At 42.4% G+C, this 26,711-nt stretch overlaps 1 protein-coding gene across 12 annotated transcripts in view; it reads left to right on the forward strand.

The window, feature by feature from the left end:
• Positions 1-26,711, forward strand: part of myo18ab (myosin XVIIIA b) — a 151,811-nt gene that overhangs the window by 64,379 nt on the left and 60,721 nt on the right. For all 12 annotated transcript variants that reach the window (XM_080428451.1, XM_080428457.1, XM_080428458.1 and 9 more), the window contains 15 exons: positions 2,291-2,501; positions 3,820-3,962; positions 4,818-4,918; positions 5,737-5,800; positions 6,120-6,264; positions 10,671-10,841; positions 11,127-11,217; positions 12,222-12,414; positions 13,292-13,378; positions 17,131-17,272; positions 17,848-18,007; positions 18,717-18,903; positions 19,212-19,419; positions 20,464-20,573; positions 22,235-22,300. In XM_080428451.1, the coding sequence (XP_080284577.1) occupies positions 2,291-2,501; positions 3,820-3,962; positions 4,818-4,918; positions 5,737-5,800; positions 6,120-6,264; positions 10,671-10,841; positions 11,127-11,217; positions 12,222-12,414; positions 13,292-13,378; positions 17,131-17,272; positions 17,848-18,007; positions 18,717-18,903; positions 19,212-19,419; positions 20,464-20,573; positions 22,235-22,300 (2,079 nt within the window). The remainder of the gene's footprint in view (positions 1-2,290; positions 2,502-3,819; positions 3,963-4,817; positions 4,919-5,736; positions 5,801-6,119; positions 6,265-10,670; positions 10,842-11,126; positions 11,218-12,221; positions 12,415-13,291; positions 13,379-17,130; positions 17,273-17,847; positions 18,008-18,716; positions 18,904-19,211; positions 19,420-20,463; positions 20,574-22,234; positions 22,301-26,711) is intronic.

Below are 26,711 nucleotides of genomic sequence, written 5' to 3' on the forward strand. Positions count from 1 at the left end.
TGCTTTTTTTCTCCCCCATATATTTTCATATTAAAAAAGTGCGTATCGTATCGTATCGAAGTTGTGAGACAAATATCGTATCGTTTCGTGAAATTAGTGTATCGGCACACCCCTACTGGGGACGCTAGGTTCAAAGTGGTTAAAGCGTAGCTTCAGTATTGGTATATCAGCTGATGTTTCCAGAACCATTAGTATTGGTCAGTCTGAGTCTGTCATTTATTTTGAAAAAATATGTATTTGAGGCTGAGCCAATCGTGCTCAACATTTACAATACAATAATTTTGAATATCAGGTAGTTATTGTGGGATCGCTAAAGCGATCACACTACTGTTATTGTCAACACCGTTTTTTGACGGCTAACTAGTCCTTCATACTTTTAGCTACAAACTCCGTTCCAACTCTTCAACGTTCGGCCTACTCAGGACATGTCGGCTACCATTTGAATTTTTGAAATAATTTGTACTTTTAGAGATATTTCACTTTTTACTTCTAAAAAACTCCCATTCATTTCAATGGAGAAATTCATACTTTTAGATAGAAACTCCGTTCCAACTCTATAACGTTCAGCCTACTTAGGACATATTGGCTACCATTAGAATTTTTTGAAATAATTTGTACTTTTAGAGATATTTCACTTTTTAAATAGTAAAAATACTTAAAAGTTGATAAAAAGAGTAAAAATACTTAAAAGTTGTAAAAATTAGTAAAAGCTACTTTAAAGTAAATAAAGTGACTAAAAATACTTTAAAGTAAATACCTTGAGTAAAAATACTTAAGAGTACTTATATTGAGTAAAAATACTTAAAAGTACTCAAAATGAGTAAAAATACTTAAAAGTTGAAAAAAAGAGTAAAAATACTTAAAAGTTGTAAAAATTAGTAAAAGCTACTTTAAAGTAAATAAAGTGACTAAAAATACTTTAAAGTAAGTACCTTGATTAAAAATACTTAAGAGTACTTATACTGAGTAAAAATACTTAAAAGTACTCAACATGAGTAAAAATACTTAAAAGTTGAAAAAAATAGTAAAAATACTTAAAAGTTGTAAAAATTAGTAAAAAATACTTTAAAGTAAATAAAGTGACTAAAAATAATTTAAAGTAAATACCCTTTAGAACCTTTCAAACCTTTAGAACTTCTTAAACCTTTAGAACCTCTTAAACCTCTCAAACCTCTCAAACCTTTCAAACCTTTCAAACCTTTCAAACCTTTCAAACCTTTCAAACCTTTAGAACCTTTCAAACCTTTAGAACCTCTTAAACCTTTCAAACCTTTAGAACCTCTTAAACCTTTCAAACCTTTCAAACCTTTCAAACCTTTAGAACCATTCAAAGCTTTAGAACCTTTAGAACCTTTCAAACCTTTAGAACCTCTTAAACCTTTCAAACCTTTCAAACCTCTTAAACCTTTCAAACCTTTAGAACCTTTCAAAACTTTAGAACCTTTAAAACCTTTAAAACCTTTAAACCTTTCAAACCTTTAACTCTACTAACACTATCAATACTCAATACCATCAACATTCTTAGCGATCCCACACTGTTTCTTCAGGAACAGTACCTTCTAGTTACAGATGATGTGGATTAACACACACACACACACACACACACACACACACACACACACACACACACACACACACACACACACTTACTATTCCTCCGTATATGCTGTGCCCCTTCTGCCCTCTGACTCCCACAGAGGATTTCTCTCCTCAGTGTTTAGCAGTGAAAGACTTGTTAATTAAAAGAGGAGAGATGACAGAGGAGATAGGCATGGCCTCTGTGCTCAGGTCCAGAAAATGACAATGAAATCCAATTAGCCTAATGAGATTTAGAGGGTTTGGTTCCCGGAGGCATGAGGCCTGTAACATCTACTCGGCTCACAATGAAATGACTCTTTATTAGACCTCGGAAGACGCACGCACGCACACACACACACACACACACACACACACACACACACACACACACACACACACACACACACACACACACACACACACACACACACACACACACACACACACACACGTATGCACACACAAAATCTCTCTATTACAAATTACACATGCTCTAGCTTAAGGCTCATATTGTGGACATGTTTAATCACTGATAGTCAGACATAGATTGTCAGCTGTACTGATGCAATCAGCTTCCTGTTTCACAAACTAATGATTCTACTGGGTATGTCTCTCTTTTTATTTCGCTATGCAATATTTTATGTATTTCTGTCTGTCTCTGTCCACCCCTCTGTCCGTTTTTCTGTCTTTCTCTGTGTTCTATCATGTTCAGGTGATGCACATGTTTAAGGGCTGCAGGCGTGAGGACACGGCACCTCACATCTATGCTGTGGCACAGTCCGCGTACCGCAACCTGCTGACCACACGTCAGGACCAGTCCGTTGTGCTGCTGGGCAAGTCCGGCAGCGGAAAAACCACTAACTGCCAACACCTGGTACAGTACCTGGTGTCCATCGCCGGCAGCACCGGCAAGATCTTCTCAGGTGAGCCCTCCGGGAAGAGCAGAGTCAGAGAGAGACATTAAGAAAGAATTTCACTATTATTTCACCAGCTAGAAGTTCGACCAAGAATTTATAATGACTATTCAGATCATAGGTTTCACTCTCTCCCCTGTTATTCTCCCACCTACAGTATAGATAGACAATTCTATACTAAATCTCTAATTATGGGGGTCCCTGGCACAAAATCTTTTCAAATGGAACTAATGGCCTAATCATATGCATATACATATGGGGGTTATTGACATGAAAATGTAGACAAGGCAAAGTAGAAATGTGTTATTATTGAGTGAGAGCGGCGATGGAAACTAACTGGATTTGTTTTTGTCGTACGCAAATTGATCACCACTACAGTTTCTTTCCACTGCGGAGGGATTCCACATTCCACACATTCCCCTCCACGGCAAATATCTTTGCCAAATATAGCCGATCTACAAGCTCACAACACTTCACAACGTGACACATTGTGAGCTTGTAGATCTGATATTTTAGCCAAATGTTCGCCCCCCGGGAATAGGGGCACTTAGGGTTCTTATGGTTAACGAGATTGGAAGAGTCCTGGGGTAAGGCTCAAATCCTCTTGCCGCATTTTACAGAAATCGGTGTTGTAGTTTGGGCTTGTTTATGCTAACGTGTACGTTTATGTTTGTGTGCCAATATGTTCATGCTAGAGTGTGTTTGTGTTTATGTTTATGTTTGTGTGGCTCTGCATGCATGTGATGGATGAGGGGAGCCCACTAATGAAGCCCTGAAGAGGAAAGGGGCTAATTATCCAAGCTTATCAAGGCACCCCAGCTCTCCTGTTAAGCTGTAATAGGCTAAACAGAGCTCTAGCATTTAGCATTCCAGCATTTACACATCGGACCGTGAAACAGAGAAGAGATGTTATCTGCTGCACATCTGTTGAACCCAGTTTTAGTACAAGAGTGGTTTTCAAACCTTTTCTGCCCAAGCCACACCACACCAAGACAAGTCATAATCTCAAGGCACTCTTGTATCCATCGTGAAAATAGGTGATCTGTAAGCTCACATTATGACACATTGTGAGATTGTAGATCTGCTGTAGTGTTTTTCACCCCATAATGCCAGCAGCAAAACAACATACACAGTACTTGGATCAGTAGTTGTATAATACACATTTCTACCTTCAAAATATAGATATTGTTGAAATCTGTCTATTCTAATTCCCTGGCCATAGACATTGTATTATCAATGATATAGCCGCTGTTGCCGTCCATTGCCCACTGATATTAATGAGTTTGTTTTAGAGGTTGAAACCATGCTTGTGTCCTGTCCTTCTCAGCGGAGAAGTGGCAGGCGGTATACACCATTCTGGAGGCTTTTGGGAACAGTTCCACCTCCATGAACACCAACGGTAGCCGCTTCTCACACATCGTGTCCCTGGATTTCGACCAGGCTGGACAGGTGGCGTCTGCTTCCATACAGGTACGCACGCACGCACACACACACACACGCACACGCACACACACATTTTGAGATTTGATGGTCTTTTTTTCATTGTGGCTGCAGTTCATGAATAAGTCTTAAAGGACCCTACCGGTGGTCTGACATGTTAAGCCTATTAACTACGAGTCGCACTACAAGGTACCTTACTGCCGACCGCTTTTCAAGGCAAACCGTGGTTTGTTTGGTTTTCAAGGAAGACACTGGATTCCATGCATTTCTGTGCAGCATGAAAATCAACTTGCAGAAACTTGGACTTGTAATCCAACACACTAAATTGTGCAGGTTATTTATGGTCAAATTTGCATTCTCGTTTAATTCATTTCAAAATGTGGATTTATTTAAACAGTAGGTTTGAAAGTAGTCCATGGAGAAAAGATTGATTTAACCCTAACCTCCAAATTTCCACGATTTATTAAACCATGCAATGATGCTTGGGCAAGTAAGTTCGGTTAAGTAACGTTTTATTGACTTTGTAGAAAATGTAAACAAACGCGAAATCTAAAAGTAAAGCCATGTTTACATACGATTATGCCCCAAACTGCGAATAGACAGTGACATATACTGATAACGCTATGGACCTTTGCGATGTCTTAAATAGTTTTTCCCAATTTCCAGGCCATAAAAAGTATTCAATATAGTTACATTTAGTGTTTAATTTCATGTCGCAGAGCTCTCCCAATATCTCTTAGAAAATGAACCAGGTCACATAGACGTTGATCAAATTGATCTAATATTTAATTATAACCATATCATGTTATAACTACAATGATATAAACTCTAACTAGTAGTAAAATGTCTTTGAACTTACTGATGCTTTGTGTCTTTGTCTCTCAGACGATGTTGTTGGAGAAGCTGAGGGTAACCAGGCGACCAGAAGCTGAGTCCACGTTCAACGTCTTCTACTACATGATGGCTGGAGCTGACAGCTCTCTCAGGTGTCTACTATCTTCATACAGCACTATTTCTGAATATACAAACAAAAAACAACTCTGTAAGAGGTGCTAAAATACTGTGCATGAGCAACAAATAAAGCCTCTAGAAGTTCTTGAACATTTTCACTGTGTGTTGATTCTCAGGTTTCAACATTAAGTTAGCTGATAAAAAAAAGTCAATATAAACAACATATCCCTTGATATTTATTTACTTATCGCTGCAGAAGTCTAACTTCAGGCGTGCATGCTAAAAAGCAATCAAAAAGCAATCAGTTAGCCTAAGCAGAATATTTCATTTCATCAGTCTAATTGATAAACAACATTGTTGTCATTCTGTTGTATTTTCACGTTCATTGTAGCGTGCCTGATGCCTGAGGCAGGCCAGACCAAAGACAAGGTTTTAAAATATATATGTTTTAGAGGATGTCTGCTTTATTAGATAGTACAATGAATAGAGACAGATGACGTTAAGATGCTGGTCTTAACTGGGATTTGAACCTATGACGTCACAATAAGGTCTGGGTCTTAAACTACAATGGGGCCGTAAAACAGTACAAGAGAATATAACAAATACAATGTACAGTTTGGTACTCGACAACCTTTGTCTTAGTCAAGCGTCTGTGTGTCCTGTACATTTGGCTCTGTCTGAGCGGCTGCCAGTAAGGGGGGGGGGGGGGTGTAAGCTGGCGTGGTTGGACATATAGCAGCAGCCTTTATCACTCTGTCTCATTTATCGACCTTGTGTTGGAGCAGTCTGTCATTTCATGTCATTTCACCCATTCATTCTCTCTCTTCTCTCCTCCTCTCCTCTCCTCCCACAGAACGGAGCTGCACTTTAACCACCTTGCAGAGAACAGTGCTTTTGGGATCCTGCCTCAGTCCAAGGTAATTTCAGAAGACGGTATGATGATGTTGTGTAATGCGGGTTGGCGTATAATTACTAGCCTTGGCGTGTCTTGTGTGCACAGCGTGATGTTTGTGCTGTATGCATTAGTGTCTCTGTTTGTCTGAATTGTAATTGTAAAGTAATGTAAAACACGTGCTGTTTGAATAGTTAAATCATCATTACACAATTTCTTCATCTCCCTCCTTCCTTCCACCCCCCTCATCTGCACTCTCTCTCTCTCTCTCTCTCTTTAAAAAATAAAATAATGTCTCTTCTACCTTCTCTCTCTGATCCCTCTTTTGTCTCTTCCTCCTTCAGCCTGAGGACAAGCAGCGGGCCTCGCAGCAGTTCACCAAGCTGCAGGCAGCCATGAAGGTGCTGGGCATCTCTGTCGAGGAGCAGAAGGCCCTCTGGCTGGTCCTGGGGGCCATCTACCACCTGGGAGCCGCAGGGGCCACTAAAGGTATCCAACGCCCCCCAGGACATCTGATTGACTCTAAACTCGACCACAGTTTTGGAATTGAGATCCTATGCATTAACCCATTAAGACCTGAGGCCGATTCTACAAATGCCTTCTAAATCAGTAGTTCTCACACTTAACAGATTTTTCAAAAATAGCAGATGTACAAGCTCGCAGCGCAGCACAAAGTGAAGCGCTGTGAGCTTGTATATCTGTTATATTTTTTAATAGCCAATGCAAAATTCAAAAATGACACCGATGCTTTCCTGGTTTAAATGGGTTAATGCATTATGGGTAGTGAGCTAACGCATAACATTAACTTTGCTTCGTCAACTGTCTGTGTTGTAAGTTAGATGTGTATATATGTGCTGTATTGTCTGTGTTAAGAGGTTGTGCTAGTAGACTGGAGTAGGAATAGGAGCGCACTGCAATGTTGAGGAGGTGCTGACCACAGAGGATACACAAATTAATTCTATAGAAGTCATGTGGTTTGTTGGTTTACTCCATTGTACAATTTAAAAGAAGGAGGTCGCACAGCTCATAGCCACGATGAAAAAACTATTTTTATTCTATAAGGATAACCAATGTTTCTACAACAATTTGTCAAAACTTTGGTTACCCTTTTAAAATAACAGTTTTTGCATTGTGGCTATGAGCTGTGCGACCTCCTTCTTTTAAATTGTACAATGGAGTAAACCAAACAAACCACATGACTTCTATAGAATTAAATCAAGTGGAATCCTCTTGTGGGTTGTTCCTCGCACAGGTTCGAGGTATCTCCTCGTGCTCTTATTTCCCCATAACCTGACTGACTGGAAGAAGCAGAGCAAAGCGACCCACACGTCCCCCGCACCGGCTCTCATTTGAGCACATTAGTCCTTTATTAGCGGGCGTTCAAAGAGCCTCGGTGTGTGCGTTATCTTTACAGGGTGGATTATATAGGGGCCTTTCATATCGCTCTTCACGATTCACCTATTATTACAAAATGAAGGATGACAACAAACCTCACTGCCTTTTCATTGCACAGCCGTGCAAGTATTATTATTATTTTTTGCGATAAGGAAGAAATGGCCAGAGGAAGCACGCGTGCATCTGAAAATCCATTTGGCTCTCATTCTGCTGCGGGCTCCTTAATTAAATAAGTGGTTCAAAGACACCAAGAACCGGCGAGCCCGCCCAGCCATTCATTAGGCCTGTCGAGAGGAAATTGTCCTTCTGCCTCAATACAAAAGAGCCTGGAACAACCGAGGGCTCCTGAGAAGTTTTAATTCTATTTGGGGTAGAGGGAATGGGGCGGCTGTAAATGCAGTGGTAGACATATTTTCCCATCTATCGCTAATGAAGACAGATAGGTCGTTGCTAGCAAATGTTATTCACGGTACTGTGATATGCCTCTCCCTTTCTGCAGTCACAGACCTAGATGAAAGCGGTAATGAACTTTTTAATCATTGCACCGCAGGCCAAAGCTCATCTCCACTGTGTGTGTGTGTGTGTGTGTGTGTGTGTGTGTGTGTGTGTGAAGACAGAAGAGATAATTAAATGTTCTTTGCATGTGTATGTGTGGTCGAGGGAGAGAACAATTATCTTTTTTATTTGTCTGTATGTAATACACATCCACTGTGCTCTTTTGGGAACTGTGTGGGGGGGACGAGGGGGGAACAAGAATGTGTATGGATTTCTTTGATTCTCTTTCTGTCCTCTCTATCTCTCTCGCTCTCTCACTCTCCTTCTCAATCTGCTGCACCACTCAACTCTGGGTTGCATTATACTGCTAGACATTCATTCCCTGTGCCTCACCTGACTGCTTCAAGACTTGATAAGAATATGCTGGTGTTCAAAATAACACAACTTTTCATGAATCAGGAACACAAGTCAACACATCAACACATCAAGTGTATGTGTCTATAAAAATATACAGTATATATATATTATAATAGAAATAAGGGCAGTCATGTCCATTTAGGCTGCAGCCACATAACGTTGCTGTTGGGCAGAAACCTTGTATCTCCATATTTCAACTTTTTATGTATTTTTCCCCCTTAAATTAATACCCTACTTTTTAATGTTTAAAGTGAATGTGGTTAAGCCTGTCTGTAGGTTTTATGAATACTGAACCAATGGTAAGTATTAATAGGTGCTTTACTAAATAATACCTACAGTGGATCCATTGGAGCACAGGTTATTTTTTCCCATTTTCTGAAAAGTAGCAGTTTCGAACATGCAAGGTTTCCGCCCTTCAGCGACAATAAACATGAGTTGAGTGGAGTTGACTTTGAACCATGTTTTCACCTGCCAGTAGGGGTCAGACTTGTCGTTTGACTCCAAAGCCACACAGCAGCATGCCTGGCTGCCACGGCAACAAGAAGAAAAGGATGTTTCACAGGATGTGGTTCCACTTCACACTTTGATGCGATCTTTCTCTGTACGAGTTCGAGCGCATAAAGACTTTGTACTGAACAACAGTATGGGTCATAGCGGCGAGGTTGCTAGTCCGTCTGAACAAATACAGATTTTCTCTTCAGAGTGGAGGTGAGCATCTCTGGTGGTCCTGGCGAACTCACACACAGTTGGCTCACACATTTTCTGTGTAAACACATGCAGTACAAACAAAGTGTGTGAGCCGCCTTATTGTAAGGTATTACATTAGTCAAAATTGAACTTCTTGAAGCATTGTGATGGATCAGTGCTTAGCACTGTTGTCTCACAGCAAGAAGGTCTTTGGTTTCAACCTGACGTGGCCTTTCTGTATGGAGTTTGCATGTTCTCTCCATGTTACATGGGTTTCCTACCACATCAAGAGACATGCCTAACTTCGAAACATGCTCCTGACAGTGCCCGTGAGCAAAACACTGGCCTCAGAGCTGAACCTTATGGTCCCCAAGGGGATCAGTGAACTATAACGTATTTAATCATAATGGACACATGTACACACACTTTCCCAGCTGGCAGGACCAGAGCTGGCCACGCCCTTTCCTCTGTTCTTTAGAAACAATGTTGTGTCATCCACACTGACACGGTGGGCTCCTCAGCTTGCGCTTCCAAAGCATGCTGGGATACCTGTGTTGTTTTAACGCATTATGTCTGTGTTGTTTTTGTTTGTTTCCAGTAAATGTGAACTGGTGCATACATGAATTGTGTTTTCTAACCCCCTCTCTCTACTTGCATGTTTGCATGCTGCGCCCTATCAAACGCAGAGGAAGATGAAGGTAATGAAAAGAACAGCAAAACAACAGTTGTTCTGCACCGTTGTTTTTTTTACTTACCCCCCCTTATTTCTTCTCTCTTAATGCCTCTATCGTTCCTCACAGACCTTAAGTCATTAGCATTTTTATTGTCTTTTCCACCACTTTCCTCATCTCCTGTCTCCTTCCCTTTGTCTTGTCGTCCTCTCTTTGCCTCCTGACAATTCCTCTTCCCCCTCCTCCTCGCTGTCCTCCTCCTCCACCTCCTCCTCATTCTATGTTCTGTGCGATGAGAGTCATGGGGATCAGAAAGTTTGTTGTCCCTTTTTTAAAGCTCTCCGTTTGATGTCTCTCCCACGTCTACTAGTTTCCGCTCCCTTGCTGCTGTCGCAGTACAAGGCAGCCTCAAACTCAAAGAAAAGCTTGTTCAGTTCCGTTTATCTAGTCTATTCAGTTTTCTTCCCCATGTCTGTTAAATGTTATCTGTTTAGTTACTCTCCCTGTCCACCCTGCATACCCAGATGAACCCTGCATAACAGGGCGTACTGTTGATTCATTTGGCTCTGTTTCAGTTTGCCGTTTCATTGGTTTGTTACACAGGCGGCCATGTCGCCTCATTCAGTTCTGATTCTGCGGCTTTGAACAGCCTCCAATCCAGTTGGAGCACATCTTCAATACAGACACACGTACACGCGCACGCGCGCCCAGACAGACTGCAAATCAGTAGTGGTGAAACAACACTGCTTAGCAGTCAAATCCTGGGTGGCTTTAGTTCTTGTGTCTCAACACTTCTTTGTTCAGATGCGTTCGCTGAATGCAGCTGCCACCGCAGAGCTCCCAGAACCAAAGTCACACTTTGTTACGGCTTACACACTTTGTAGTGTGATGTCATCATGGTTTCATACAGTACTTTAATTTACTTTAATGCACTGGGTGAGAAATTTGCAGATTTCTTATTAACTTCTACTATAGGCCATACTACTCTGGTGCTATAGGTTGTAAACTAACATGGACTATAACATACTGTATTGTACACCCTCTTATTGCCACTGCCACTCATAGACCAGCACAGACTCCTGGTGTTGCACCGCCTTCGTATAAAGATGTCGTAGAATCTCTTCTGTCCAAGACACCTTAATTGTGTTGGCGTGTCCATTTTAAACCTGTTTTAATTTAAGTACAGTAGATCCCTGCTAACCTCTCCTCTCCTCCACTTCAATGCTGCAGCGGGTCGCAAGCAGTTTGCCCGTCACGAGTGGGCTCAGAAGGCTGCTTACCTCCTGGGCTGCACCCTAGAGGAGCTGTCCTCCTCCATCTTCAAGCACCAGGTCAAAGGGCTCCAGCGCTCCACCTCTTTCAGAGGAGGCCCTGACGAGGCCGGCCAAGGCGATGGATCAGGTGAGAGACGGCCACCAGAGACAGGGGTCTCTATCTGAGGGATTTATTGTGGGTTCACTTGGGTTTAGGTTCATTATGGAGAACGGTAATTGTTGGTCAGACTCAGTTGTCTGAATGGAAATGGTTGGTTGTTGTCTTCTCTCTCTCATTGTGCGTTGTCTCCTGATTAATGTTTTCTCTCTCGCACTTTGCTTCTCTTGTCTTTTCTCTCTCTCTCTCTGTTCCTCTGTCTGTCTGTCTGTCTGTTTTTCCATCTCCCTGTCTGTCTGTCTGTCTCTCTCTCAGGTTCTAAGATCACAGCTTTGGAGTGTTTGGAGGCCATGGCATCAGGCCTGTACTCGGAGCTCTTCACATTGGTCATCTCTCTGGTTAACAGGTGTGTGTGTGTGTGTGTGTGTGTGTGTGCTCACACATGCTCTATATATATTACAATTAGGTAGGATAGATGGCAGTGTAGACATTTTCTAGGTGATTGTGTCAGCTCTTGATAAACAACACATAATTAGTTTGTTTACCTTAATGAGTAAAACATTTTTATTGCGGTAAAAATATATGTTCTGAATAGTGTTTTCCATCTACAAATCAAGCTATAAAAAAAACTATAACCTTAATATTAACAACAATCCACTTATTTGGCATTTAAGTGCATTTGTATTTTGAGTTTGCTGTAGGGTAGACTCATCAATCCAGGTTTTAGATTATTCTCGTCACATGTGTGTCTTTCAGTCACGTCTCCCTTCAGCCTTCCCTCTGTCTCCCAAGGGGACACCATAGTGCACGCTACAGCAAGCTAATAGTGGCTAAATAGCCCATGCCCTTCACCTGCTTTTTGCTTCAATGGTAATCTATTCAATGATTGGTTGAACAAAATGTTTCAACTGGGCACCCTGCTGGCTCAAGCGGCAGTTAATGCATGCACCGCATAATTATGATGTCCTGCATTGAAATGCAGCTCAGGTCCTGCATGTCATCCCTCTCTGCATCCGATCGTTTCTGTCGCTCTTCACTTTACTGCCTCATGGGGCTGAAATTCTGTTAAAATATCTTTAAATAAAACATTTGATTGATTGATTGGATACTTTATTAATAGTTTGCAAAAAAGCACAGAACATAATTTTTTTAAACCCAAGAAAACAATGGCTTGTACCCATTGGGGTTCTGTGTATTCAATTCATCGAAACATTTAATGACAGACTGATATACAATACTATGCAAAAACATCATATGAGACGAACAATAGTCTCATTTTAAAACCTTTTTAAAAAGTGTACTGAGTTTCCTATCCAATTTATTTCTGAATGGCGCAGACAATACTGAGGGACTTCACTTCTTTCTTTCTTTTCTCTCTTTCTTTTCCCATGGGTACATGGTGTATCCCAGGGCCTTGAAGTCAAGCCAGCACTCTCTGTGCTCTCTGCTGATCGTGGACACTCCGGGCTTCCAGAACCCGCGTATTGCACGACGCCAGCGAGGTGCCACTTTTGAGGAGCTGTGCCACAACTACGCCCAGGAGAGGCTACAGACCCTCTTCCACGAGCGCACCTTTGTCCAGGAGCTGGAGAGATACAAGGAGGTGCAGACAGACAGACAGACAGACAGACTGCAGAAATAGGCTTCATGCCGAGCACACACACACACACACACACACACACACACACACACACACACACACACACACACACACACACACACACACACACACACACACACACACACACACACACACACACACACACACACACACACACACTCTCACACACAGAATACATACATAGACAATACACACTCCTCTAGCCTGCAGAGGCATGGCTGTCATATTCATATTGTGCACATAGCCTGCGCACACAGTTCACACTTTTACACAAACCCATTACATATAAAAAGACAGATGGCTCCTTTGTACACAAAGCATTCAAATACAAAGCATCCTTTATTCCTTTTGTCATGCTCATGAATAGCTTTCGCCCTGACTGGGAACCTCTGGACATATTGATACTGTCTGTCTACCAAGTGCATTCATAGAGCGACACACACACTCTCCAAATTCACCTACATTATACTCTACCTCCTTTTTTAAATATACTGTCAATAAATAGATTAGAAATGTCATTAACACGTCTTTATTATCATGATTTACAAATCAAAATAACAGATCTGTGGAAAAAAAATCTGAAATGTCGTCTTGGATGAAATGTGCAGACTCACACAACCCAATCTCCAGCAAACACTGCAAAATGTGATAATTTCATTGTACACATTAAAATCCCTGGGTTCATTTATCTAATTGTTACTCTGAAGGTGTACTAATAGAACCAAACGGGTCTATTTGATTCCATTTGTGCACTCTCAGAGTAAAATGAACACTGAAGATTTTACTGTGTACGACTATGTGATCTAGTGTAACTGTTTAACCCTATGACTAACCCAACCCTTTGTTCTCCTGCATCTAGGAAAACATAGAGCTTGCTTTAGATGACATAGAGCCCAGTACATCACAGTCTGTAGCTGTTATTGACCAAGCCTCAACACAAGCCCTGGTAAGCAGAAAAAACACTGAAATTCACGAGACCTCCTCTAGTCAATGTGTGTTTTATGTTTGTTGTGTAAAACTGACCTGGATAGCCGTCACCTTTCCAACAGGGGTGGTGTTGGATTGTAGAGACATACTGTAAGACTCCATTTGAGGCAGGGTTCGGTTCAGATGCAATATTTTATAATAATGTATCTGTTCTTGTGTTCCACTTCTAACATAATGCTCCGATTAATGCACTGGTCTTAATTACAAAATGCATTAGGGTTAAAACACATGATTATATCACATATGTACAAATTCACAGAGATATATACCCCAATATGCTGTTTACCGTGAATAATAAGATAGACATCATATCGTCAAGTTAACGTTTCTGTTCCTGAACAATTAGAAGCCTTGATCTGAGGTCAGAGTAGATTTGATATGATTCATTATTATATAATTTAAGATTAATTTACCCAAATCAGTCTACTGTAACTTCAGAAACATGTTACATTTAGTCGTGTGGGGGACTTTATTCTGTATCAATTTGGTTTAATGCATTCAAACCACTTCGACTTTGAACTGATTACAATTTTAAAGTCAAGGTCACTGTGACCTAAGTAAAACACATGAAATTCAATCAATGTCTTCACTACACATACAGTATGAGTCTACAGACACGGATTTAAACTTCAACGCTTTTGCGGAGGCCTACAACCGTGATGGAGTATTTCTAATTTACATTGATCCTGTGTGGGAGTTTTTTCCTTGCGTGTATTGTTCATGCGTTGACTTATAGTCTTGATGAAGATGTTACAGAGCTGCACAGGGAATATTCCTCTGACCTCCTATTTTTGTAGATCTTGCATGGAAATTGACTCGAGTTTGTGACACAAGCAAACAAATTGCCCTTTATACGCCACATGAGGTCGATTTCCTCCTTCCAATTAACTCGCTATTCAGTGATCACAGCTTGTTGTTTTTCCGATTCGCTCCATTTCCTTTTTTTGAATTCATTCTACATCAGTGATATTACGGTAATTGCAGTCAAGTTTTTGATTCTTTCCGCTCTTGTAAGGCCGGAATACCTTTTATTCCTCTCTCCCTCCCCCAGTCAGACGGCTTTTCACTGCTAAACCCATCCAATTAAGTTTATTTATGAGACGACTTTGCAAGGCACCTGGCCTATGCACAAAATCCCGACACTGATGTGTACTGGTCCAAGAAAGTAGTATTAATAAGTATTATAATTCAGATTAAATGCGGGTGGGGTCATGTTGAAATTGATTGAAAATGCGAGAGTAAATAAACATTGCCTTATAGTATGTAAGTGTGTGTGTACGTGCATGCTTTCTGCGTTTTGTTTGTGTGTGGTAAATCAGGACCCAAGGCCGAGCAGTGCTTGAGCTCCAACAAATAAGTAAAGGGCAGCATGCCAAGGACTCAACCCAAGCACAAATGCATAAACCCAGAAAAGAACCACAGAGATATCGAGGGCAAAGTGCACGTTTCAGACAACATTCAGCTCTGCTCACTATGCCAGTTGTTTTAAAGCTGCAGTCCGGAAGTTATTTCGATGAAAAAAACATAATTTTAACCATTTTGTATGGTAGAGTATGGTGATACAATATAACTAGCGCATCTGCCGTGGTGGTCTCCCTAGTGGTCTCCCTAATCTTCCAAATTTAGAACATGGTGTTGGGTAGGAAACCTACTAGTTGACATGTACTCTAGTGTTGCCTGAAGCTCACACAGTAAGTGCAATATCTCCCCAAGCGGGGATTGCCTCTTGTCTAAGCTGTATTTGGTCTCTCATTCGGGAGACCTGGATTTGAATCACAGTTTGAATCACAGAAGTTACAGATTGCAGCTTTAAGACCCTTTAAGGAAAACAGAACGTGTGCTCCATTGAATAATGTATCTTTGAAAAGAATCCCAAGTTCTACCTCAATGATTAAACGCTGTATATTATATACAGTATCTATTTCCCCCTCAGTGATGAAGGCCTTCAAGTCAATTAACTCTTGTGCTGGTCAAAGCCAGTCTTTGCACAAGTCGTCCCATTTACTTATAGTAGCCCATCTCTGCCAAGTACAAAGTGATTTACGAATCCCTGTGGAAAACTGGGAGGCAAAGCCACTCTATCGCAAGACTAATAACATCGTTAATTACCAAAGGAGAAAACTGGAGAACGTGGCTTAAAAGCGCTTGACTGGGCCTGAAGAGTATTCTTCATTTTAATATCAGATCTTTAATGAGATGGTCATGGCTAAGGGCTCATCTCCTTTCTTTACTTGACACATCCTAATGCCATACTAGTACTTCATGATTTGACCGATTTCTGTAGAGCTCACCATTGAGGTTTGTTCCTGCACTGCACTCGGAATAGTGGCAGCTCAGCAACTTGGCCCACACTCACCGAGCGTGCCCTCCCTGCAACATTCTCAAAAAAAGAAAGAAAAGAGGATGGGTTCAACCATACACCCCCTGCAGTATACTGTATTCACAGGAGTTCCTCAACCCTTATTAGAACTAACCTTATGCGGCAGTTCAGTCTTTAATGGAATACTCCACTGACAAATGTATGACATTAAAGTTGTACAATGCAAATTCACAACTAACGATTTTTAGCAACCTCTGCTGGTCACTACCGTCACTGCATACAATTTCCATAGTCCTCGATTACCCAGAATTCCATTCGTTTTCACCGGAAGCCGGAAGCGTTTCAAAAAGCGATCTTTTAATTGTTTTATACTATCTACGGATCGTTTCTCTTAGCCAGTGGAGCATTAGTTACCATGAGCTGTGCTTTATTTTTCTGTTCTTTTTCGATCTTCTAATCCTACATTCTCTTAAAATCAGCGTGAGGTTCCTTTTTGTTATTAGCGCGATAGTTCCTGGCCAAACAGGAAACCGTTGCGGTAGTTCCTGGCCAAACAGGAAACCAGTGCATTTCCACCTCCGTTTTCCGGCCAGATGACGTCATTTCCCCGGGAAAGTCCCCCCAGTCCACGTTCAATATAAAATATATAAATAAAAGGCTTCCGGGGGTGAAATTCATGGAGTGGGTGTGTCTTTTGCCACTCACAAAAGATATACAATTTAACTTTAGTTTTGTTGAAAACGTTACCTAGTATGCCTTTAACGTGATCTTTGCAAAAAACATTTTGATTGCATGTTATACTGGATAAGAAAAGGCAAAGTCGCTGTGAAGGTTTGGTTCTCGAGCAGTTCTTGAGGTTATTGCCTCTGGTGGCAGAGGGGAGAATAGCTGCCGTTTATGATGTCCATCTCTGGTGATACAGAGAGCTTAAATGATCTTGGCACCATGTAAGAAAGACATGGACATACGGTTGAAAAGTATTCTTTTAATGTCCCAAGCCTCTTTGTGCATTTCTCTCTGTGACAGAGATTTAGTTTAGTTTCTAAGAGTAAGGCGGGGCATAACGTGCCAAAGCTCAGTTTCTGTCTGTTTTGACAACACATCGCTGCTATGTCTGATTATACAACAGAGAAAAAAACAGACTTAAAGACTTAAAGTCATTAGTTCTGTGTTACTTTGTGTTGATATCGTGGAGGGTGAATGGATGAAAAGCACAATGAACGGGAGATTGAATGCCTGGGACTATATGGACTATGTGAAAATGTGATTGCAACACACCTGTACAGTATGTTAGCTAGCTATGCTGTGTGATTGTGTATGGTGTATGTGCGCATACATGCATGCATGCATCCTGCAGAGCTCAGTATTATGGTTGTCCGTCCATGTTTCAGGTTCGTACCCTGGCCAGAACTGACGAGGCACGGGGTCTGCTATGGCTGATGGAGGAAGAGGCTGTCCAGCCTGGGGGCACAGAGGAGACTCTGCTGGAGAGACTGTTCAGCTATTACGGTCCCTCACAGGGAGACAGTAAGGGTAAGGAGTCAGACATGCATTAAAACCCTGTTTTCTGTCCTTTCCTCCTCTCCTCTGCTTTCCTTTCTCACACGCCCTTCTCCTTGTTGTCATCTCTCATTCACTGCTCCCCACCCTTCACCGCAGGAAGAACATCAGTGGGTTTTTTTCTTTTTCTTTTTTGCCCACTTATTTATTTATTTTAAATGTAATTTAAATATTCAAAATAACTTAAAAAAATTAATGATGCAGCGAGCTAACTGGCAATTTTAAATTTTTATTTACTTATTTTTTATTGGTGGTAATAGATGGCATATAAAAGATTTTTCAAACGTGTATGTTTACAGATTTAACAGATTTTTGGAAAGTTGGATGAATTGAAAGAAACCTATTGCTTTAGAACTTAAAAGAGCAGCCTTCCTTCCTTTACTTCTTCTCTCCCGACTCCGATTATAGCAATCGCTTAAATGTGTGTGTGTGTGTGTGTGTGTGTGTGTGTGTGTGTGTGCACTCGGATATAGATTGGGGCTTCGATTGCAAGGACTCCCCCATAACTCCACCTTATAACCTCCATCCTTCCCCCGTTCTTCCTCCAGGTCCCAGTCTGTTGTTGAAAGGGGACAAGCCACATCACTTCCTGCTGGGCCACAGCCACGGGACGGACTGGGTGGAGTACGACGCCCAGGGCTGGCTGAGCCACGCCAAGCACAACCCAGCCACACAGAATGCTGCCACCCTGCTGCAGGACTCCCAGAAGTAGGACTAGTCTCTGTGTTTCACTTAGATTGTAACTAATGGAACGTGAATCAAAGTACATGCAAAACATTGCTTGCATGAATGTTTCTTTGTACTGTACATGTGCCATGTGTGTTTGAAAATAAAATGACTGTGCGAAGAACTATAATGATTGATTCAAGATTGATAGATCGGTCTTTGCTGTCATACCGATAAATCCAATGGGACCTATCTCAGCTTTTACTCTTTACAATGGCCAAACCATTGATTTGTTAGAGAAAGCAATGTTGCAAGTATGGAAATACACAGGTTATTAATTCATATTAAGTTGATACGTTTGTACAATACCCATGTGACATGCAGTAGCAGTGCATTCCACACAACTCTAGAATCATCCAGGAGCATTTAGGAAAAGTTAACTTGCTTTGATGAGAGCAGCCGGCAGGACAATGAGCCATGCAACAGGGAGCAGACCAAGCAACATATGGGCCGCAAAACAACACAATATGCTACTAATACATTCAGATTAGCTCCATGTACTCTATAATTGAAGTATCAATCACAGCTTGACGCACCGATAAAGAATGGCACGCGTGCACGCGTAGAAACACACATGCATTAAAACCATGTTTTCTGTCCTTTCCTCCTCTCCTCCGCTTCTGTTTCCTTTCCTCCCGCTCTTCCCCTCGTTTCCATCTCTCATCCACTGCTCTCCCACCCTCCTCCGCAGGAAGAACATCAGCGGGTTGTTTGCAGGCAGATCTGGCGGGGCCACCGTGCTGTCGGGCTCCATAGCTGGGCTGGAGGGAGGCTCCCAGCTGGCCCTGCGCCGAGCCACAAGCATGAGGAAGACCTTCACTACAGGCATGGCTGCAGTGAAGAAGAAGAGCCTCTGCATCCAGATCAAACTGCAAGTGGTGAGAGGAGGGGAGGAGGAGTACTGGTGGGATTGAGGCAAAATCTGTTGTAGATGAGTTTGGTTGTGTTTGTGGGAGAGATGCTGTTGTATTGTGTGTCCTCTCAGGGAGAATAATAAAACCTCAGACAATGCATAATGGATGCACATTACATTTGTTGCAATGATTGAATATTCATTCTCATCTCGGGGTGCATTTTTCAGTTCTGGCTCCTTTCCCTTGTGGGAAAACCATAAACCACAATAACAATGAAACCATAAACTGTTTCCTGACAACGCACCCGCCTCCCTGTCTCTGCATGTGTTCAGGACGCTTTGATCGACACAGTACGTCGGTCCAGGGTCCATTTTGTCCACTGCCTGCTGCCGACTGCTGAGGCAGTTGGGTCTAGCGGTGAGCCCCGCGTGGCCCACGGAGAGAGCCCAGACTCTGGCCTCATGACACTGGACGTGGACCTGCTGAGGGCCCAGCTCCGCGGCTCCAAGCTGCTGGATGCATTGAGGATCTACAGGCAAGGTAAGAAAGCACTTTGATGCACCTGTTTTTCACTAGCCTGGGATCACCATTTTCGAGTTTCTGATCCGGTCGGAGCGGAAATAACTTTAAGTCATCAGGCGGCCGGAACTAGGGGTGGGACGATATATCGATATCGCGATATATCGCGATACTTTCTCCCGTGATAACTAATCGATATACTGCCAAAAACTGTTTGGTGCTATTTTATGTGTTTATGAATTGAATACAAGGACTATCATGATATATCGTTGGTGAAATTTCATGCAATATATCGTGATATCGCAATATATCGATATTTTCAGATATCGTGATATATCGTTGGTGAAATTTCTTGCAATATATATTGAATATTGTGATATCGCAATATATCGAATATCGTTGAATATCGTGATATATATTGTTATCGTGGGCCTAATATCGTGATATATATCGTATCGTGAGGTACCCATATTGTCCCACCCCTAGCCGGAACCCACGACCGGAACCTCTGGTGCTGTGCACCTCCAAATTTGGTATAATCGTTTAGTTTCATTTGGTATAATAATCGTTTGGTATGTCCATTATTCTAACTTGTATCGCGACTAGCGAGACTAAACTAATTGATTCGCATTATGTGGGGAATAAACACACGCCAACCGGAACCCACCACCGGGACACAATTTTTTTTTTTCCTTTTTTCTAAACCGGATCACACAGGCCAGTTTGGAACAAATACCAGGCTTTCCTCCACGGTGGAAAGCCTGGTGACGCAAGGTTAGTTTTTCACTATCGCATGCTTAGGGACAATCTATAACCTTGACAGGACCCAGCGTTGCATTTCCATTTTTCAAAAGTTTGACTTTTAAGTCGTTTTGCTCCTCAGGCTTTTGAAGTGTATTGTTTTTGCTTGTTTCTTTCCCAGTCACCCTTTTATCCATAACACACTTTGACAGTTAGCACAGTGTCAGGATTCTTCACAGCACACAAAAACCTGAGGCTTAACCTTGGTCTTTTTGTCTCCTTCTTTCGTCTCCTGTCTCCTACCATCCTTCCGCCTCGTGACAGGATACCCTGATCACATGGTGTTTTCTGAGTTCCGCCGGCGCTTCGATGTGCTGGCGCCACACCTGACCAAGAAACATGGCCGAAACTACATCGTCACCGACGAGAAGAGGGTGAGTGACCGTCTTTCTCTCGCTCTCTCTGTTTTTCTCTGCCTCGCCCTGCCTCGTTCTCATTAGTTCGCTCTAGCCTCCACATTGTAAACCAACCGTGTTGAGTCCCCCCACCATCACCCCCATCGCCACCCCCACCCCCGCCCCGCCTGTCTTTACAGCTCCAAGAGGCGCTCTTGTGTGTAATTAATTATGATTGTGCAGCCTGGCAGCATACGGCCGCTGTACTGATTAATTACAGGCTGAATGAAGAGTCCCCTCTCTCTCTCTCTCTCTCTCTCTCTCTCTCTCTCTGTCTCTCTCTCCCTCCCCCTCTCCCACTCTCTCCATTTCTTACTCTCCCTTTTACTCATGTGACTCTCTTCTCTCTTATCCCCTCTTCCTTTATCTTTAATCTCTCTTAGTTATATGAACATAAACAGTTTAGGATCAGTTTAGGGCACAGCATATCGCACTGCATTGGGGTTAGCTTGTGAGAGCAAGAATGCATAGGAGAGAGAAAAACTGCTTTTAAGATTCAGCATTTAATTGTCTATGTGCCAAATTGTAAAATGCTCCCTAATCTGTGAGCCACAGAAAGAAATAAAAAACACTGACCAATGTGCAGTCAGACATGATGGCCAGCACAAATCCGTCTGTCCGCAGGTCTGAGAGCTGCTGTGAGAACGTATATCAGCTCAGAATAGAGAGAGGAGATTTACCTAGATCAATTAAGCAGATCAATGAAAAGGATTGCCTCGCTCTCTCTCTCTCTCTCTCTCCCCCCCATTCCCTTTCCCTCTCTTCCTCTCACCTAAAAGCGCATTGGCAGTAAAGCTCTGGATGGTCCTTGGAGACTAGCTTAGCGGGGATAGCCCACTCAGAGAGAACTAATGGGTAGTCTGTTCTCTGGGGAGTGGAGGGAAAGTGAGAAAGAGAAAGTGAGAAGGGCTTGAGAGAAGAAGAGGAGAGAAAGATGCCTAATTGCTGGAGGTGTAGGGAAGACTTGGCTCCTCGGAAGAGGGGAGAGAGATGGCAAGAGAGGATATCTTTTCAGAAAACCATCCCTCCTTCCAACAGCTTTTCAGACCTTGCGTAGAAATAAAAACGAAAAACAAACAGAAATGTTCTTTCAACCCACCCACCCTGAGAGGCTGGAGGAACTTTGAAAGTGAAGTTCCCTGAAGGAGGGGAAGGTGTCTGCACTCTAGTCTGGTAAAGTTTGACTTGACACACAAGATCAAAACTGACAGAAGAGACCTGAAATGGTCGCTTTTCTTTCCGGAGAGCTGCAGGCAGGAGCTGCCTTTCTGTCTGACTTGTTCTGGGCTCTCAAGTCCCCTGAGGGAGAGCGTGGAATGGTTATGTGTGTGTACATGTGTATGTGTGTCTTTGCTGGTGTTAGCATAGTGTAGGGTGCTGCCATGGTACCACACCAGCATCCTTTGAGCAAATAGCATCATGTGATCAGAGAGGTGGAGAGTCACTGTGGCCAAGCGGCTGGTTTTGTGTAGGTCTGTCCATATACTGTTTGTTTTATATTGGTGTGTCCAACTGTTTGTTTTGTTCATTAAGTGTTTTTGTTTTTGTTTGTCTGTCTGCTAAGTGTTTGTTTTGTGTCGGTCTGTACGTAAAGAGTTGGTTTTGTGTTGGTTTTACATTAATGGGTTGTGTTGTTCCAGGCGGTGGAGGAACTGTTGGAGTCCTTGGAGTTGGAGAAGAGCAGCTATCACATGGGGCTAAGCAGAGTGAGTGTGCACCACACACACACACACACACACACACACACACACACACACACACACACACACACACACACACACACACACACACTTGAAATATTTATTTATGTCCACATAAACAGAAGTACAAGAATGCTTTGTACAAAGGACATAAACACTGCCAGTGCAGTCAGATAATGGGAAAACAGACAGTTACAAAGTGCATATGAGGCAGAACATTGTTACATGCAATAATGTTGGCATACTTGTCAAACACAGCAGACACAGTAGCACACATAAATGTGCACACAACATCGATAAACACACTGTACATTGACAAGCACATTTACAACGCACATACAGTACACATTGTTACACTCACAGACACACATACACAGATACACCTAGAATAACACACACAGAATCATCTTTATACACAACCTACTATACTGTACTGCACACACACACACACACACACACACACACACACACACACACACACACACACACACACACACACACACACACATTCTCCTACACGCCCACATCCTATTACTACCTCAAAGTGCTTTGTTTACTGCGTCTCCAGGGGACCTAAAACACAAAAGCCCGTAGATGGGAGGTCGGACGCAATAAAGAGGCTGCAACTCCTAAGGTTAAATGTTTATCCATAGTCTTGGCTGTTGTTCCGTTTCCCTCGCTGCGCTCCACCATATGAAAACTGGCACGAGCCACTTATTAAACCAGAACCGCACTGTGTCTCTCTCTCTCTGCGTGGGCAGCTTTCTTTTTATTCCCAGAATGCCCTCCACCTCCTCAACGGCATGTGTGTGGCGCTGTTGCGCCAGCCTCCTGGCTGCCAGCCGATCCCTGGCAGCACGCAACGTTTTAATCACCCAGCGACTTGCCGAAACAAGGCGATTAAAGAAAGCATCTCTTCTACTCGTTCTCATCCCCTCCCCTTCCGTGTTGCAGGGCTAGAGGGTGAGGTGGGAGAGGTGTTGTCGCTCCCACTACCCCTTTTGTTGCTCGTCTATTGTCCAAGTGATTGATTCTGCCGGGGCGACGGTACACCCTCCCCAATACAACCCCAGCCTTGGCATGCGCGATAACCCCTGACAAACACCAATCAGCCACTGGCAGATTGAGAGCCTTTCACATGGAAAACAGCGAACGCCGTGGAAGGAAGACGGGCTGATGGGTTGTTAATTAGCTCTCAGGAAGTCCTGGGAGATGGGAGCAGGCAGAGCTGTGAGCAGCAGGGAGAAGAAAGAAAGAAAAAGTTATCCCAGGGAGGCGGGCTCATTTTTGGCTGTATGCAGCATGTGAGTGGGTGTGAGCAGCCTGCCATACACGTGCGCGACTGCGCGCACCAGAATTTCAGGTGAAGTTCAAAGTCAGAACATGTGTGTGTCCTGTAATGTCCATACTATGTATGCCACCTGTTGTGCAACATCTTTGTTGGCAGGCAAGACGCAGACGTTTCCAACCAGCCCACACACACACAGATAGACCCGGACACAAACAAACACACTCAGGTCCTTATTTATTGAGCCTATACTATTTTTGTAATCAATTATGTTTGTGAGCTTGTGTATGTAAAACATTGCATCCACTGGTGATTTACTCATATGGCATGGTAGCGGCTCAACTTGACTCGACTCTAGATTCTCCGGAGGTTGGAGCTGGGGAAAAAAAGTGTTATGGGATAATATTAGCTGAGTAACTTCTCAGCTTTGAAGAACAATCCCACCACTATTGAGTACTCCAGGCCGACCTTATCAATGGATAGGATATGAAAAGTAGGTGATGGATATTCAGCCGTCAGACAGACAAACCATTTGATTGTTTTTGGGCAATCTAGGCTGCAGCTTGTTCAGGATGGGCATTGTTAGTGTGGTTAGGCATTGGTGGAGGGGGTTTAAGTTTAGGCATGGGTTTGGTGAGGTGAAGCTTAGGGTAGGGATCTGGGGAGGACGTTCAGAGTGACTGACGGCTCATGTTGGTTATCGAGATGTATGTTTTTTTATTTATCATTTGTTTTATGTATATCAACGAATCGACATGAAAAAAATCCAATATATCTTTTATAATCAACTAAATCGATTAATCTGATTAACCACATAACCCTGTATTATATTTCGTTGTATAAAAAATGAAAATAGACAATCTTTGACAAGCTCACTATGCAGCTCGTTGTGACGCGTTGTAGATCGCTATATATTCAATATATATATTTTAATAATTGTTCATTAACACATTGGGTGCCAGAGGTTTATTAAAATATTATACGTTGAGTGCCAGCATTTCTTCCATCCACTTGCGTTATACATTTCGTGCTGTGAGAAGCCCCGACGAGGAAGTGCATGTAAACAAAGCGTGCGTGCGAGACGGCGGAGGGTCCCGACTAACGCCTGGAACAATAATATTTCCAACGCGACCCTCCATTGCAGCGTGATCGCCGATCGAAAACGGCTCGTTTCCACCACATTAAAAAGAAATGGAGATATTAAGCTTTTAATCAAGGAGATAACATTGAAAACGCCGACCGGAAGGATTTTTTACATGGAGCCAGATCCAGCCTCTTCTTCTCAGAAACTCCTTGGGTGATGTCAAAGTTTCGTTTTAGCGCCCCACGTGGCCCACATGTATAAAAATAGAATTGGGTCAAAAACGGTCCGGACCGTTTTCGGCACTTCTCGTTTGGACCCTCAAAAACGGTCCGGACCGTTTTTGGCATTCAATGTGTTAATCGATATCGAGGCAAAAGTTTGAAATCGTGATGTTGATTTGATGTCATATCGCCCAGCCCTAGTACTGTTGTTCCATTGTCACCCCCATCACTCCAGGCCTTGAATCGTGGTTGCCAAGGCGATGTAATAGCCCCTGCTCCTCCGACCTTTTTGCAGTGATGCAGAAGGTCAGAGTTTTTGCCAGACACAAAGTGCTTCAGTGTGCTCTCCTGTCAGCCTTCGCCCACTCTCTGTGTCATTGGCATTTACACGGAGGCATTGCCGCTGCCCATAATCGAAACACACATACGCACTCAGATTCTGATGCTTTGTTGTCATTGCTTGCTGGTTGCATCACCAGGCTGTGATGATGAAGGCTGGAAAATCTCCTCTCATCCCCTTTGTCGCTATCTGTCAAAATTATGCTCAGACTGTGTAATCGTCAGTGAAGAGACAGAAGTGTTGGCATTGATTGTCGGTAGTGCGCACCCCATAAGAGCTGTAAGTTTGGGTTATTTAGTTGGCTTCGTGGTGCCGTATATTATGTAAATTAGGCTGTATCTGCCATCACTACTTCAAAATGGCTTACATAATTTAATTTAAAGCTGAACTTCACCAGCTTCAGTGTATTTTTTCACAGGTATTAAGTTGAATCACCATACCGGTCTAAACACGCCATTGTTCACACACAAATTTGACCTTATATTGTAAGAAATCTTATGTTTGTTTCCATTTTGTTAAAATTAAAACACCTCTGAAAGTACATGTATAATTGCATCAATGTGGCTTAACAAAACTATAAGGCATACACATTTGAATTTAATTCATAAAACATCTTTTCTCAAGGGACTATTTTTGGTTCATCTTATTTTAAATGCTTTGAAATAATAGCAGCACATTAAAATGTAGTGTGTTGGATTACCATTTCGGTACAAGTTTCAAGCCCTGCCAGGTGATTTTTCATACTATACTGAAATGAATGTTGGCTTCCTTGAAGAACAAACAAACCCCAGTATGCCTTGTAAAGTGGTCATCAGTAATGGCAAGTATATGGTGAGTCAAAGTCAATGAGCTAAAGATGCCAGACCACCGTTATGGTCCTTTTTTAATATTTCCCATGCAGCCTCGTAGCTTCCGTGCTGCTCACTAATGCCTCATGCAGCCATTCTCAACCTGTAGGCTGGGGCCCACTGGTGGACCGCGAAGGTATTGCAAGTGGCCCCCAAATAATTGCCAAAGACTAAGATCTTTATGTTAATATAACATGAATATTTGAAATAAATATAATGTAAAATAAATAACATGGTCTAAGGTTCCGATTCTACAAACTGTCTTCTAAATCCTAACAGGTGGTTCTCAAACGTTTTCATGTCAAGTACCTCCAAAATTACATGTATTTGGCCTCATCTGAAAATATTTTGTTCCAGGGACCCCCAGAAAAAATATGTATATTTAAAGATTTGCACAAACTTTCACGATAAAAAAATAGCAGATCTACATACAGATACAGATAAATGGCAACTTAAATTATACTACGTTGGTTACATCGATCCAAGCCAGAACACAAACAGAATCGTTTGACTGATTGGTCATTAAAATTAAAATAAACCGGCTCTGAAAATGCATAGGCTGCCGCGTTAAGTGGTCAGATGGGTGTGCCGCGAACACTTTCAAGATTTTCAAGTGCGCCCTGATCCAGAAAAGGT

This window comes from Gymnoscopelus braueri, assembly GCF_963280865.1.
Source record: "Gymnoscopelus braueri genome assembly, chromosome: 5".
Taxonomy (NCBI): Eukaryota; Metazoa; Chordata; class Actinopteri; order Myctophiformes; family Myctophidae; genus Gymnoscopelus; species Gymnoscopelus braueri.